The sequence below is a fragment of the Perca fluviatilis genome, chromosome 20 (assembly GCF_010015445.1).
Source record: "Perca fluviatilis chromosome 20, GENO_Pfluv_1.0, whole genome shotgun sequence".
Taxonomy (NCBI): domain Eukaryota; kingdom Metazoa; phylum Chordata; class Actinopteri; order Perciformes; family Percidae; genus Perca; species Perca fluviatilis.
The window spans coordinates 13,758,762-13,772,475 of NC_053131.1; the positions used below are offsets into that span (position 1 = coordinate 13,758,762).

The window sequence follows — 13,714 nt, forward strand, 5'->3', positions numbered from 1 at the left end:
TGAATTGTCAATAATCCTTTTTTAATTTTAAACCATAGAATAAGTTTGGAAAAGTAATAGTTTGAACAGCATTCATATTTTATGATGATATATAGCCCAAAATTACTATAGTAATTCAATTAGCTGAAAGGTCCACTTACTCTTTTTCCAGAGCCTTCAACCACATCTCACTTAGACGGACCCTGACAAAGGTAAATTAGGTTTAACCCAAGTAATCTTACATAAATTGAATTGTTTCCCAGACAATAATGCAGTTCTTTATTCCAATATTTAAATGGATTCAAATGTATTTTAATTACGGAGAATTAGAAAAAACAGTCTCATCGGTTACACGTTTTGTTCTGCATATCCTGACCTATATATATATATATATACTATATATATATATATATATATATATATATATATTTAATATAATATATATATTTATACATATATTTATACTGTATAAAATAGGGTTCTACTGGGAAACATATATAAGTGTATGTACGTTTATTTATTTATTTTACATCAATTAACATCAATTATAAAAACATTATATTGACAAAAAACACATATACACACATATAAATATAAAACACACACACACTCACACACACACGCACACACGCACACACACACACACACACACACACACACACACACACACACACACACACACACACACACACACACACACACACACACACACACACAGGGTATAAAAGTCCCAAAACCTTGATTTTCAGATTACAGGCCACGATGAACTACAGGAAAACCTGATCCCTCCAGGTCCCGCCCATCCAACCTTGTACGCGTTCCTTCTTTGTTATTGGCTGTGAGAGCTCACCCCCATTTACTATTGGCTCATATATCTGTCTTTCATTTCCTTGCTCACTGTCACCCGAGAACACGCAAGGCAATGATGGCGGCTCTCAGTGTGGCCCGAAGCAGCTGCAGACTGATCAACGGGTTGAGGACATCTTTCAGGAGTTTGGGGCAGGTGAAACATGGCGCTGTCGCTGTCGCAGTGCCACCGACGAACCTGCAACGGGACTGCCGCTGGTATTCTGTCAGCCACCTGTCCGTTAAGGAGAGGATTGACAGGAAACGGACGGCGGCGCTAGTCGGCGGAGGTCAGAAGAGAATAGATGCACAACACAAAAAGGTAGAGTCAGCTATCACTGACTTTATTGTTTCAATGTTAGCCTGCATTTAAGCAAGCGTGTGTGCTTTTTAAAAATTTTTTTAACGACATTAAAGCTTTAAATACCTGACAGCTGGAGTGGTTGAGGTGTGACAGTCTCGTACTCGTACAAAGACTCAAAGTCAAGGGTTGCTGTAGTGTTTACTTTTTTCCTCACACCTTTTTAAATGACCTTTTTAAAATCATCTTTCTCACCTTGCCAGAGTTAACCCACTTAGCCCTCAGTGGCACTTCACGTACTTTGCAATGTCCCAGCTTGGTAAACCTCCTTGAACGAAGAAGTACTAATCCTCTGCCAACTTCAGGTAGAAGTTCTCCAATAGTTTGCAGGTTTAGGCCTAGTTGGTAACAAATCCTAAACATAGTCACAGTTGTTTATTAAAGGTGCAGTTTGACAATTAACTAGTGTCCAGTGTGACGAACAAAAAATAAGACCACTTGAAATGTGATTTTTCCATATATTGTGACATTTCATATAATAACAATAATAATAATAATAATAATAATAATAATAATAATAATAATAATAATAATAATAAAAGCTATTTGGTTATCATTAGCCCTGATTTGTTGGCATAATGTAATAACTATTACACTAATGTTACTCTGTTTTGCTCTGTGAAATCTATGGATGTAGTCAGCATACCTAACATACAGAAGTAATATTGATAAAAATCCTCTGTAGATATATGGAATATAATATGATATCAAAATATGTAGTGATATAATTTATTTTTCTGTTTGGATAATCCTGCAAACTAAATACCTGACACACCTACTAAAGTCATAGAAAATTTGATATTGCAATAAAGCAGGCTTTTTTTTTTTGGGGGCATTTTCAGCCTTTATTTTGATAGGACAGCAGAAGACGTGAAAGGGGAGAGAGGGGGGGAATGACATGCAGCAAAGGGCCGCAGGTCAGAGTCGAACCCGGGCCTGCTGTGTCGAGGCGTAAACCTCTACATATGGGCGCCTGCTCTACCAACCGAGCTATCCGGGCGCCCAAAGCAGGCCTTCTTAATGATATACAACATTGGCTACAAATTTGTATTGTGTCATGGTATATTATCTATCTATCTATCTATCTATTTATCTATCTATCTATATATCTATCTATCTCATTGTAACGCACAATCAAAGTGTTCTTTCAGGTAATGTGTAGTAACCTGATGTTATCTGTTGCAGGGTAAGCTGACAGCCAGGGAGCGGGTGGAGCTTCTGCTGGACCCCGAGTCCTTTGTGGAGTCGGACATGTTTGTGGAACATCGCTGCTCCGACTTCGGCATGGAGCAGGATGGGAACAAGGTAACCGCTCGCACACAGGCCACAGCTCCACAACATCATGCTTTATCCAGTGGAAACAAGAGACCGTCTCTTCCTCTGGGGTTTGAAATAGTTATTGTCATAATCTTTTTCTCTCTCTGTCATAGTTCCCAGGTGACAGCGTTGTGACAGGCAGAGGCAGGATCAATGGCAGGCTGGTTTATGTATTCAGTCAGGTACAATTTGTAATTATACTGTAAGAATCCTACATTGCGGCAGTACACAGCGGCTTGGTTTCACTGGTATTATATTCTTTCCATCTTTTGGTTTCCTTCAGGACTTCACAGTGTTTGGTGGCAGTCTGTCTGGAGCTCATGCACAGAAGATCTGTAAGGTAAACAAAACTGAGATAGTGAGGCGTCCGCGCATGTCTGCGTTTATCTTCTTGTCTGCTCTCAGACCTTTTTTAAAACCACGGATTCGGATGTACAACGTTTAAATGTTCTGTGCTCAGATTATGGACCAGGCCATGACAGTTGGAGCCCCGGTCATCGGTTTGAACGACTCTGGAGGAGCTCGGATCCAGGAAGGAGTGGAGTCTCTGGCTGGATATGCAGATATATTCCTGGTATGGTTAACTTTGTAAAGGGCCTTTGCTGGTCACTGCTCATTGACTGAAATCATGACACCCAAAATCGTACTTATCGAGCTTCAAGATCAATTAACATATTCCCAATGTTAACATTTTGAAATTCACATGGCTCATATATGGTTTTTGGACACTGTAAATGGAAAAAGTCGAAACAAAATATTCTCCTTTTTATCAGAGGAACGTGATGGCTTCAGGAGTCGTACCTCAGATCTCCCTGATCATGGGTCCCTGTGCAGGAGGAGCCGTCTACTCCCCCGCCCTGACAGATTTCACCTTCATGGTTAAGGTAGGGAGCTGCACGAACACAGCTAAAACGACAATCCATTTCTTGAATTGTAATTAGTAATAATCAACATCGTATTGCTTTTTAGCTACAGCAGACATCCAAAAATCTAATGTTTCAGTGTTGCTAAAGCGTCAGCATTCTGCTAATGTTAGCTAATTGTGAACACAAAAATAATTGCAGTATAAGGTGATACACAATTAATTATGCAGTCCTGTTTCCAAGATTGCATTGTCACTTTAGCCTAATGTGTGTTGTGTTGTGTGTGTGTAGGACACATCATACCTGTTCATCACAGGACCTGATGTTGTGAAGTCTGTCACCAACGAAGATGTGACTCAAGAGGAGCTCGGTGGAGCCAAAACTCACACCACCGTGTCTGGTTAGTTTGCGTGTAAAAGCTTTTATCACTTTTCTTTTTTTTTTTTTCCCTGTTTTTCTTTGTGGAGGAGGTGAGAGTGCTGTTGTCAAAGCCACTGGCTTTCTTTACCAGTATCTTGCCTTCGGCTCTTTCACAGTTAAATCCCAGTGACCATATTTCTAAAACCTTTTGAGCGTATTAAAGCTGATCCAGAATTACTCGTCACACCAACATACAAACCGTGCACTCGCTCATCTGTGATTGGTTCTCCAAGTTGAAATGTTGTCTTTCGGGGGGGTCTAAAAGATGCCTCGTGTCTTGTGCTCAGGAGTGGCTCACCATGCCTTTGAGAATGACGTTGAAGCCTTGCTCAACATGCGAGAGTTCTTCAACTTCCTGCCGCTAAGCAATCAGGATCCCGCCCCCATGAGGGAGTGCCATGACTGCAGGTAACCAATCACCTTAACCTCCACTTTACAGACTAACCAATCGCCAAATAATAATGGGAGACTCTTTCTATTCCAACTCACGTCTGATATCTGGTCCCTTTTTTCCAGCGATCGTCTGGTACACTCATTGGACACCATCGTCCCGTTTGAGACAACTAAAGCCTATGACATGTTGGACATCATTCAAACAGTATGTGTGTGCGCACACACTTAATATGTGCAACCATGTCTCATTTCATTCCTGAAAGAAGTAAAAGTTTCCCTTCTACATGCATCTGTTCAGATAGTGGATGAGAGCGACTTCTTTGAGATCATGCCCAGCTACGCCAAAAACATTGTGGTGGGATTTGCCCGCATGAACGGACGCACTGTAGGCATTGTGGGTAACCAGCCCAAAGTGGCTTCTGGTAAGTGAAATAATTGAAGGGCCAAATGTAAGCGGGTCAGTCAGAAGGGTATACATTATCAGTGTTATGTGAATAAGGTCGTTTGCATTCCGTATTTTCTCTTTTTAAATGATATACACAAACGAACAAAGTCCCAAAAAGAACATGGCACGGGAACAAAGACATTATTCATTGATTAATAGTCTTAATTTCTCTTGTTCATCAGGTTGTTTGGACATCAACTCCTCAGTGAAAGGAGCCCGCTTTGTACGCTTCTGTGACGCCTTTAATATTCCCATTATCACCTTTGTGGATGTGCCGGGCTTCCTGCCAGGTATTCTTTGAAAAATCTCACAGTGCATTAACACCAGCTGTTATCTACATGCACGGAGTAATCCAGCTATTGGCCATACTCTAGTTTACATCTTAATCAGGTTAGGATATTTACCGACAATTCTCTTCGGAGTCTCTCTGCTGCCATGAAAAACACAATCGGCAGAATGTTTTTGTCTACCTTGTCTTGTTCACAATCTGCCTGCACAAAAGCAGGAAAAGATTTAGCTGCCAGTTCAGGGAAAAGACATAAGAAGCTCATAGATACAGTAATAGTAAATACATACCACAGTAAGTTTCGCTATGGTAGAAAGTCAGGTATCTATATCATAAATATTGGCTAACCTGGCTATATTATGTACTATACACACAAACTGAAAACTAGCTTACTTTACATGTAAGCAGAAATTCCCTGTCGCATTACAACGCAGCTAGTCTCATCTGACCATGTACTCACACTCATAACGGTCGTCAACAGGTACCGCTCAGGAGTATGGAGGCATCATCAGACACGGAGCCAAACTGCTGTATGCCTTTGCAGAGGCCACCGTCCCGAAAATAACCATCATCACCAGAAAGGTGTGTGTGTGTGTGTGTGTGTGAACAAAATGAGAAGAGATAGATGTGGAAGTGCTGGAAGTCAACGTTAAAAGTTTGCCAAAACACAAATGGGGGAGGAAAGTCAGAATAAATGTTGCACATGGTGTATTCTGATAGAAGCCGTATGATTTGATGTTTGTGTATCCCAGGCTTACGGAGGAGCCTATGACGTGATGAGCTCCAAACACTTGAGAGGAGATGTGAACTACGCCTGGCCCACAGCTGAGGTTGCTGTCATGGGTGCCAAGGTACAAACGCACTCCATTCCTTCAGTTTCTCTCTTCTGTCGTTTTGATTTGACAGTGTGCATGGTCTGTTTCCTTCTTTCTCAGGGTGCTGTTCAGATTATTTTCAGAGGAAAGGAGAGCCAGGCGGAGGCAGAGGCTGAATACGTGGAGAAGTTCGCCAACCCCTTCCCAGCTGCTGTCCGAGGTAAACTTTCTCGCTTCCTAATTTGTGTGTGCGTGTGTAAAGGTGCAGTAGGTAAGCCTTATAAAACTAACTTTGTCATATTTGCTGAAACTGACCCTATGTTCCAGTAGAGCTACAGGAAGCAGGTAATTAAAAAAACAAATCTGGCTCCTCTGACACCACCTACAGCCAAAATCCACAGCTCCCTGTTCAGATGCACCAATCACGGCCGGGGGGGAGGTGTCTTAACTGCGTGTCAATCGCTGCTCATGCACACTCATTCATTCTCCCTTGTTGTTGGGGGCTTAGGAGACTGTTTTGGGGTTTAGCGGAAAGGGGGGAGGGACTGAGAAGTTGCTGATGTTCAAATGTTTTGGCTAAGTCCTGGATCTTCCCAATTCTACCTACAGCACCTTTAAACTCCATGCGCCGATATAATGCATTGTGCACTCGTTTCTGACCGGACAAATGTTTGCTTTAGGTTTCGTGGATGACATAATCGAGCCATCGACCACTCGCAAGAGGATCTGCAGAGATCTGGAGGTGCTGGCCAGCAAGAAGCAGATAAACCCCTGGAAGAAACACGCCAACATTCCTCTGTGAAACACACCCAAACGGTTTCCACATTAACACTATCTAATGGCCCTCACAGAGGGATTTTCCTCATGTTGACTTTACGTCCAAAATTAACTGCAGTGGTATTCCCGTGATGACAACTTGGGTACTGCCAAGCACGTGTTTGTTTGTTTTTGTCATTTACCACTCCACTGTAAGCAGCACATAAAGATACACTCCCTGATTTTGTAAGTGCTTAATAGCAGCCCCAAAGTTCCCTTCCAGCTCCCTGATTATGTTTTGAACTATAAACTGTGTTTAAAACATCAACCTTAAGGCTTTGGGAGATTTTGGGGGAAATATTACTGCGCCGTTAACGAAATCAGCATGTGTATCTTTACAACTGTAGCACTGACGTGCAAGACGTTAATGGGAAAATCCTAACCCATTTTACAGTACCTGAACGGAATAATAGCGGTCACACACACTGAAGGTAATTGTCATGTCCGTAGTGGCCATATTGGTCTTTTTGGGGAGGATTTGACATTTTGAGAACTGAATTGTATCTGAAAGGGCAGATTACATGTCACTGATAAAACTGATAACATTTGACTGAGGAAACACAGGCAACTAAGAGGATAGTCTTAGTGCAAACATGCTGTAGTCTGTTGCCGTGTACAGGGTTTCCATGTTGTGAACGTACTGTATTTAGTCATGGAGGTTTCTGCTGTGTGTACATTAGTTTGCGCTTTCAGACACACTCCCTGTGTTTGGTGTCCTACGTTAAGGTAAAGAAAAGTCATCCTTATAACCTGGAACTGTGCCTTTGCTCTCTGGCAGGCTCTGCCATTTGTAAAATAAATGGACTCAATACCATGTGTTTTCTTTACTTTTACCAATGCAATAGTTTCTGTAGTCAAGTTTATTTATTTTTTTGTATACGTATGATTTATTTCCCACAGTATTTGTTTTAAGGATAAAAGCAAAAATTGAAGGTATACCAAAATTTGGTGGTGAAATGTTCAAACATTAAAATTAATACAAAAATATATTTCAGAATAGTTTGGGAAATACACTTAATTACTATCGCTGCACAGTTATAGTCCACTACAGTTGTTTTGGACACTTGACGTTGTAAAACAAAGGCACACACAAACACTGGTCCATAAATCGATTACAGATTTTATTTTATTAAAAAGAATTTGGGTTCACAGAAAAAAACAAAAAAACATAACAGGCTTTTAGAGCATTTAAGGGCAACAGATGTCAACTGCACTGCAGAAAAGATCCAATTGTCTCTGATATTTACAGGAGGACTGCCAAGCCAGCCAAGGAAAAGGTAAATGATTGATTAACCGACGGTGGGTGAACAACGATATGGCTGGAAACATTCAAAAACACATTCAAACAAATCTGTTAGACACAGAAATCCATCACTGCACTGGATTTGAACAATGATAACAACAAATCTTAAAACTTGGATCAGTTAACACTGAAGGCGGGTGTAAAAACGTTACTTGATTTGAACTGTAAAATGAACAAACCTAACAGATAACCTGCTGTAATACTAAACTGTGAAACGATTACAATCAGACCATACAGCGCTTAAAAACTGGCATCCCACAGCAACAATCTGAGCTTGGTAACCGTTAGATATGAGTTACAGGTGGAAGGGAAGGGGCTGGAATATACTGTAAGTATGTAGGCCACAATTTGGCAACAAACAAGATACATATTCAAGAAAAAGCTGTACAAACAGACAAAAACAAAAAACACACTGGATTTAAAACTTTAGTACTAAAGCTACAGAATTCAAAATGTTTATTGTCTTTTTTTTTTTTTTAAAAACCTTTTAACTTCAAAAAGCCGTAATTCAAGGGGGTGTGTGTGAGTGTGTGAGTGCAGAATGTTTCCGAGATCTGAGAAGGTGGAGGCTTCTGTCTGAGATGGGTTTAAGGGGGTGTGGGGGGGTTCGCTTTTGCTTTGACATCACACACAAGACAGTTACACCACTTCCACCAGGTCTTCAGCTGTTGACCTCAGTGTGCATGTGCGACTACTCAACCATCATCACCACAACTTTATACACACACACATCACACACACACGCACGCACGCACACACACACACACACACACACAACACACATCACACACCAGCACCAGCACAGACTCAGATGGTGAACAGAGAGAGGAGAGGCGTTGGTGGATGCTAATAAGAGCAAAGATATAGAACACTTAGTATTTGAGATCCTCTCTATGTTGGATTTAACCAGACGGATCAAAGTGCGACACCAAAAGAAGGAGAGTGAGAGGGGGGGGGGGGGCTGTACAGAGTGTTACGCTGCTCTGTTCTGTTGAAACGGGAGCGGAACCAAACAACTGTACATCTGTGTAACAGGGAACCGTAAAAACTGTGAGTGCTCATCGGCCCGGCAGTAGGATTACTCAGGCGGAGCGCCATCCGAGCTACCGCTAGCGAGGCTAAACCAACAGGCTGGAAATGAGGGGGAGGAGGAAGATTTGGAGCAAGACGAAGATCTTGAATAATCCGGACTAGACTTTGCAGAATATCCTGGACCCTGCGGCCCGCCTGAAAGAACAGAGCCGATCCCTCGTTCCACACTTCTAGGTGAGATCCAGCCAATGAGGGATCCATCAGTAGATCCACTTGACACACATCCTTCAATCATGTCTTATAGAGAGAGAAAAGTACCTTGACAATGTTTTTTTTCTTCTTCTTCTTCTTCTTCTTCTTCTTCTTCTTCTTCTTCTTAAGAGTTTGATTGGCAGGTTATCTGGGTTAGATGTCCCAAATCCCACCCCGCCCCCCCACCCCCCCCCATTTCTGTTTAATCCTAATGTGGATCCTGATCTGACCTGATCGGGATCTTTGCCTCCTCCCAGATTAGAACATGGGCATGCTGAAACCCTGGAAGAATGGAGAGGAGAACGACTGTCAGACAATCCAAAACAGAAAATATCTCAGCAGCAACCCTGCAGTAAGCAGTAGGTATGCCACAGTGTCTTTTTTTAATTACCACTAGGGGGCGCCAGTGTTGAAAAGTTCACATTCTACACATAGTGGCTGATATTTTTGGGGGGGTGGGGGGGGGCTGGAAGCCAGGAAGTTTTATATATTATATATTTATATTTTACATAAATAATTATCAAGATAGACGTTGATTAATTTGGTGTGAACTGGCTAATCGTTTCAGCTCTACTTACTTTCTTGACTCAAATTGTAGAAATGCAAAGTTTGACTTACCGACTCGTCCTCAATCATTGCTGCAGAGTCAAAGAAGTCTGGTCTTAATTCTGCTCTTTCACGTCTGTTCCTCGATGGCGGCTTGGAAGGACAATAATAAAGACAATTCATTATAAGTTATATATAAAAATATATATTATAATAAGAAAAATAGTGAATGAAGACGAGGATCTTTATTATTTCTATTCTATTGCATTTCACAATTGCGGTGAGAGAAAGTTATGTCACTGACCAGGTCGATCACCATAGTGTCTTCAAACTCCTCGTTCATGTCTTCCAGCTGGCCCCGCGATGACATCATCACGTCCTCGAAGATGGGCTCAGCGTCATCCTCCATCAACCCACGTCTGATGGGAAATGTAAAGTAAGACAGTGGAAAAGAAGCAGCATATCTATCTGTTTATCCTCTTTTTTTTTTTTTTTTTTACTTTTTCTTATTGGTGGTGGCTCTCTTATTTAACAGAGGACTGAGAGGAAACATGGTGGAGGTTACACTTACACAGTCTGCCGGACGCCCTGGTTGCTGCGTGCCTTGATGTAGTTCATGCCCGTCCGGTCCTTCCGGTTCACCTCCTCCATCTTCTGCTGGCCGAGCCACGACATCTGCATCTGAGGACTGGAGACAAACACACTGTCAACATACTCTTTGAGATGACTGCTCTGCTATTACAAAAGAGGCTGAGTTACTTCAGTAATAGTTAGGGATGCACCGAATATTCGGCCACCGAAATAAAAAAAAAAAAAAAAACTTTTATCACCGAAACAATACGGTCGAAATGTTGTGATGACGCAAACAGAAACCGCGACCTGCACGTGTGTCAGTACCCGATCCGTTCCACCTGCAAAGCGTCTCCTAAGCAACGAGGTTGAGACGGACCACGGAGTGAAAACAATGAAAAGTGCGCTCTTAGAGTCTGTCAGCACACGTTTCAGTGAGATCTGTTCGGATCCTCTGCACTTCATCGCGACTGTACTTGATCCGCGTTATAAACACCATTACTTGGATGCGGAAATAAAGCAGGGCGCACGAGAAATCAGGCCGCGATGGATGCGGAGAACCTGCGTGGAGACGGAGCGCGCACGGAGCAGCGCCCAGCGCAGGAGGAGATCAGAGCGCAGAAAAAAAGACTCGTCTCTCTGCACCAGATGAGGGGCATGCACCCTCGTTGTCTGATATGTTCAGTGAAATCCTGCAAGAAAGCGCCTCAAATAATAATAATAATAATAATAATAATAACAACAACAACAATAATAGGTAAGCTATTCTGTTCTTAGGCTACTGTATACTGTATGTGACTATCAGATTGTAGCCATATTTCTGCTAGATATTTTTTTAATTAAACTTTAATATTAATGTATACAATTGCAATGCCTTGATTTTAGTAAAGTTAGTACACAGTCATAGCTATAAATGCAATGGTACTAATAATTTCTTTCGGTGTTTCGGTTTTCGGTCTTGGTTTCCTCTTTTTCGGTTTTCGGTTTCGGCCAAGAATTTTCATTTCGGTGCATCCCTAGTAATAGTCTACAGTATATCCACGACGTTCCACTTCCGGGATTGTTCCGGTGCCACCGGAGATTCCGCCGGATGTCCTTCTTTTCCGCCAGATTCGGTGGATTTATGAGGACTATGGTTAACTGCTCCTCAGATCTCTGCAGGGTAAATCCAGAGTTTTCTCTCGCACGACTGAAACAACCTTTGAACGTACACGTTCCACCAAAACAAGTTCCTTCCCGAGGCCATTTTGCAGCGGCACCGCGGCTCTGTCCGGCACTTCGTGACGCCCAAGACGATTGTGACCGGTTTAAAAAAATGCCAATAACCCAGAGCATGTTTTTCTCCTATCCCGATATACTGTGTGGACTAGCCAGACCCTCCTCCGCAGCGCTGTGGAGGAAGGTCTGGCAATGCGAGACTACTTCAGTAATGCACAGGTTTCCATAAAGGCTCTGACCCACCAACCCGACGACCGACCCTCGGCAGAAAAGGCAGTCGGACTGATCAGTCTCCCCGAGTTGGTCCAAAAAGTGCCTCGGAACACAGAACGACCGTCTCCATTACAGCAGGCGGCGCTAATCTGTATTGTCGCCCCAAAAAATGAAAACCGGCAGCTGATTGGACGAACGCGTCACGTAGGTCTGGCTTCTCCCAAATTTCAAAACCGACCATAATGGCGGCTCGTGCGGAATACAAGCTCGTATTTTACGAAACTAGTTCACCGAAACGTGTTTCTGAAAGCATTTTAAGCGAGAAATAGGCCGTGCAGTTGCTGAATCTTTCTTCATTTCAGATCGACAAAAGGTCAGTTTAAAAGATTTTCGTCAGATTTTGAGAGGCGTTCGTCACGCTCACCCCACTCGTCATTTCCGGTAATTGGTCATTGAGTCCGACTGCCCGCTGGCTGATTCAACATGTCAAAAACGGCTGACGACGGCACCGAACACACCTCGCCAGACTGTCTGATGGCCGATAATCTGGTTGGTGTGTCAGCGCCTTAACACAGGTCAATATGTATTTGTTAAGTGGACAGAAAATGCTAACTGATAATAATAATAATAATAATAATAATAATAATCTCATCCGTCTTTAAATGATGAAAAAAAAAAAATCAGCTGTGATGGATGGACTACAGAGTAAAAGGTAATTCACAAACCATTTTATGTTAGAGTGTGTGTGTGTGTGTGTGTGTGTGTGCGTGTGTGCGTGCGTGCGTGCGTGCGTATACACTCACTTGTGTACGAAGTCGTTCTCTGATCCGGGTTCCGAGTCCGGGTCGGGCATGTGTTCTGCTGGTCTGTTCTCTCGGAGGACTGTTGAGGTGAGCTGAGGAGTCTGCAGCGCTCCCGGTGTCTGAAGAGTGTCATTACGCAACATCCACAAGCCCTCGACACTACTCTCTTCTGAAAATGAACACACAGTATCATATACATATACAATACACACACATATACAACAGTAGACATATTTTATTTTGTTATGTATACTATGTCTGTAGGTTGTATATTTGCATTCTACACTTATGTATATACAGTATATGTCCATTCTTTTCATTCCTCTAAGTATATTTTTGTGTATTTTTCTGGTATTTTATCTTTTGTTATGTTATTTTCAATCTTATTTATTATTTCTAGTATATTTCTTGTAATTTCTGTATGTAACTTGCTGCTGTTGCACAGTAATCTGTCTGTCTGTCTGTCTGTCTGTCTGTCTGTCTGTCTGTCTGTCTGTCTGTCTGTCTGTCTGTCTGTCTGTCTGTCTGTCTGTCTGTCTGTCTGTCTGTGAGAGTTCACAGTGTCCGTAACACAACAGCAGATAACCATGAACACGTCTCATTTCAACAGATTCAGTGCAGCACAGCCAACCCAAATAAACCGAGTAACCCTAATCGGTGTCTGTGCCCTTCGTCTCCGTCCTCACCCTCGATGCGTTTCTTGTGTAGCGGCGGCCGTCCCTTCTTGCTGCGGACGGAGCCGGCCTTGCTGCTGGAGCCCGATGTGACAGACATGTGGTCCTCGTCTCCCCCCGTCAGCAGGCTGTTCCTGTAGGAGATCAGCGGCAGCCACACGTCCTCCCGACGCTCCGACATCGACTCGGACATGAACTTCTCCAGGTACGAGTGGCTGAGGAGACACGCAGCGTTTGTTTTTTTGCAGAATTCATTTATTTTTGAAATTGAGTTATAAATGTTTTAAGTGACAGTAGGAAAAGAAAGAAAAAAGATGGTAGGGAGTACTTACACTGTCTTTTTGTCTTGGCGGATTAGTTTGGAGGAAAATTCACTCAGAACCTCCAGGAAGGCCAGGTTGATAGGAGGAAACTCTGGTCCTCGAGGATTCTGGTATTTAAATGCAAACTCTATGCCATCCCTGATACGAGAGAGAGAGAGAGAGAGAGAGAGGTAAAAAGTAGACAGAGACAGTAAGAGTGAGAAAAACAAGAAAAGAGTAAAAAAAAGAAATGGAGAACA

General features: G+C 42.5%; 2 protein-coding genes across 6 annotated transcripts in view; one reads left to right on the top strand and one right to left on the bottom strand.

Annotated features, from left to right (window-relative positions):
- The first annotated feature begins 845 nt into the window (after positions 1-845).
- Positions 846-7,355, top strand: pccb (propionyl-CoA carboxylase subunit beta). The gene is made up of 15 exons (XM_039785787.1): positions 846-1,147; positions 2,372-2,491; positions 2,617-2,685; positions 2,787-2,843; positions 2,964-3,077; positions 3,277-3,387; positions 3,658-3,766; positions 4,074-4,194; positions 4,303-4,384; positions 4,478-4,601; positions 4,807-4,914; positions 5,392-5,492; positions 5,663-5,761; positions 5,846-5,945; positions 6,406-7,355. The coding sequence occupies exons 1-15, from the start codon at positions 902-904 to the stop codon at positions 6,525-6,527; spliced, it is 1,683 nt and encodes a 560-aa protein (XP_039641721.1). The 5' UTR covers positions 846-901; the 3' UTR covers positions 6,528-7,355.
- Positions 7,356-7,647: 292 nt separating this feature from the next.
- stag1a (stromal antigen 1a) overlaps positions 7,648-13,714 on the bottom strand; it is a 59,098-nt gene continuing 53,031 nt past the window's right edge. For 4 of the 5 annotated variants that reach the window (XM_039785788.1, XM_039785790.1, XM_039785792.1 and 1 more), the window contains 7 exons: positions 13,485-13,613; positions 13,165-13,367; positions 12,479-12,647; positions 10,246-10,362; positions 9,979-10,093; positions 9,747-9,827; positions 9,387-9,410 (listed from right to left, as the gene is read on the bottom strand). In XM_039785788.1, the coding sequence (XP_039641722.1) occupies positions 9,387-9,410; positions 9,747-9,827; positions 9,979-10,093; positions 10,246-10,362; positions 12,479-12,647; positions 13,165-13,367; positions 13,485-13,613 (838 nt within the window). Of the gene's footprint in view, positions 9,411-9,746; positions 9,828-9,978; positions 10,094-10,245; positions 10,363-12,478; positions 12,648-13,164; positions 13,368-13,484; positions 13,614-13,714 lie in introns of all 5 variants that reach the window. The other variant, XM_039785789.1, reaches the window with a different exon arrangement.

Coding starts and splice junctions, on each gene's coding strand:
- pccb (XM_039785787.1), top strand. CDS start 902: ATGATGGCGGCTCTCAGTGTGGCCCGAAGCAGCTGCAGACTGATCAAC. Junction 2,686..2,786: donor TGGTTTATGTATTCAGTCAG/GTACAATTTGTA, acceptor GGTTTCCTTCAG/GACTTCACAGTGTTTGGTGG. Junction 4,915..5,391: donor TGTGCCGGGCTTCCTGCCAG/GTATTCTTTGAA, acceptor GGTCGTCAACAG/GTACCGCTCAGGAGTATGGA.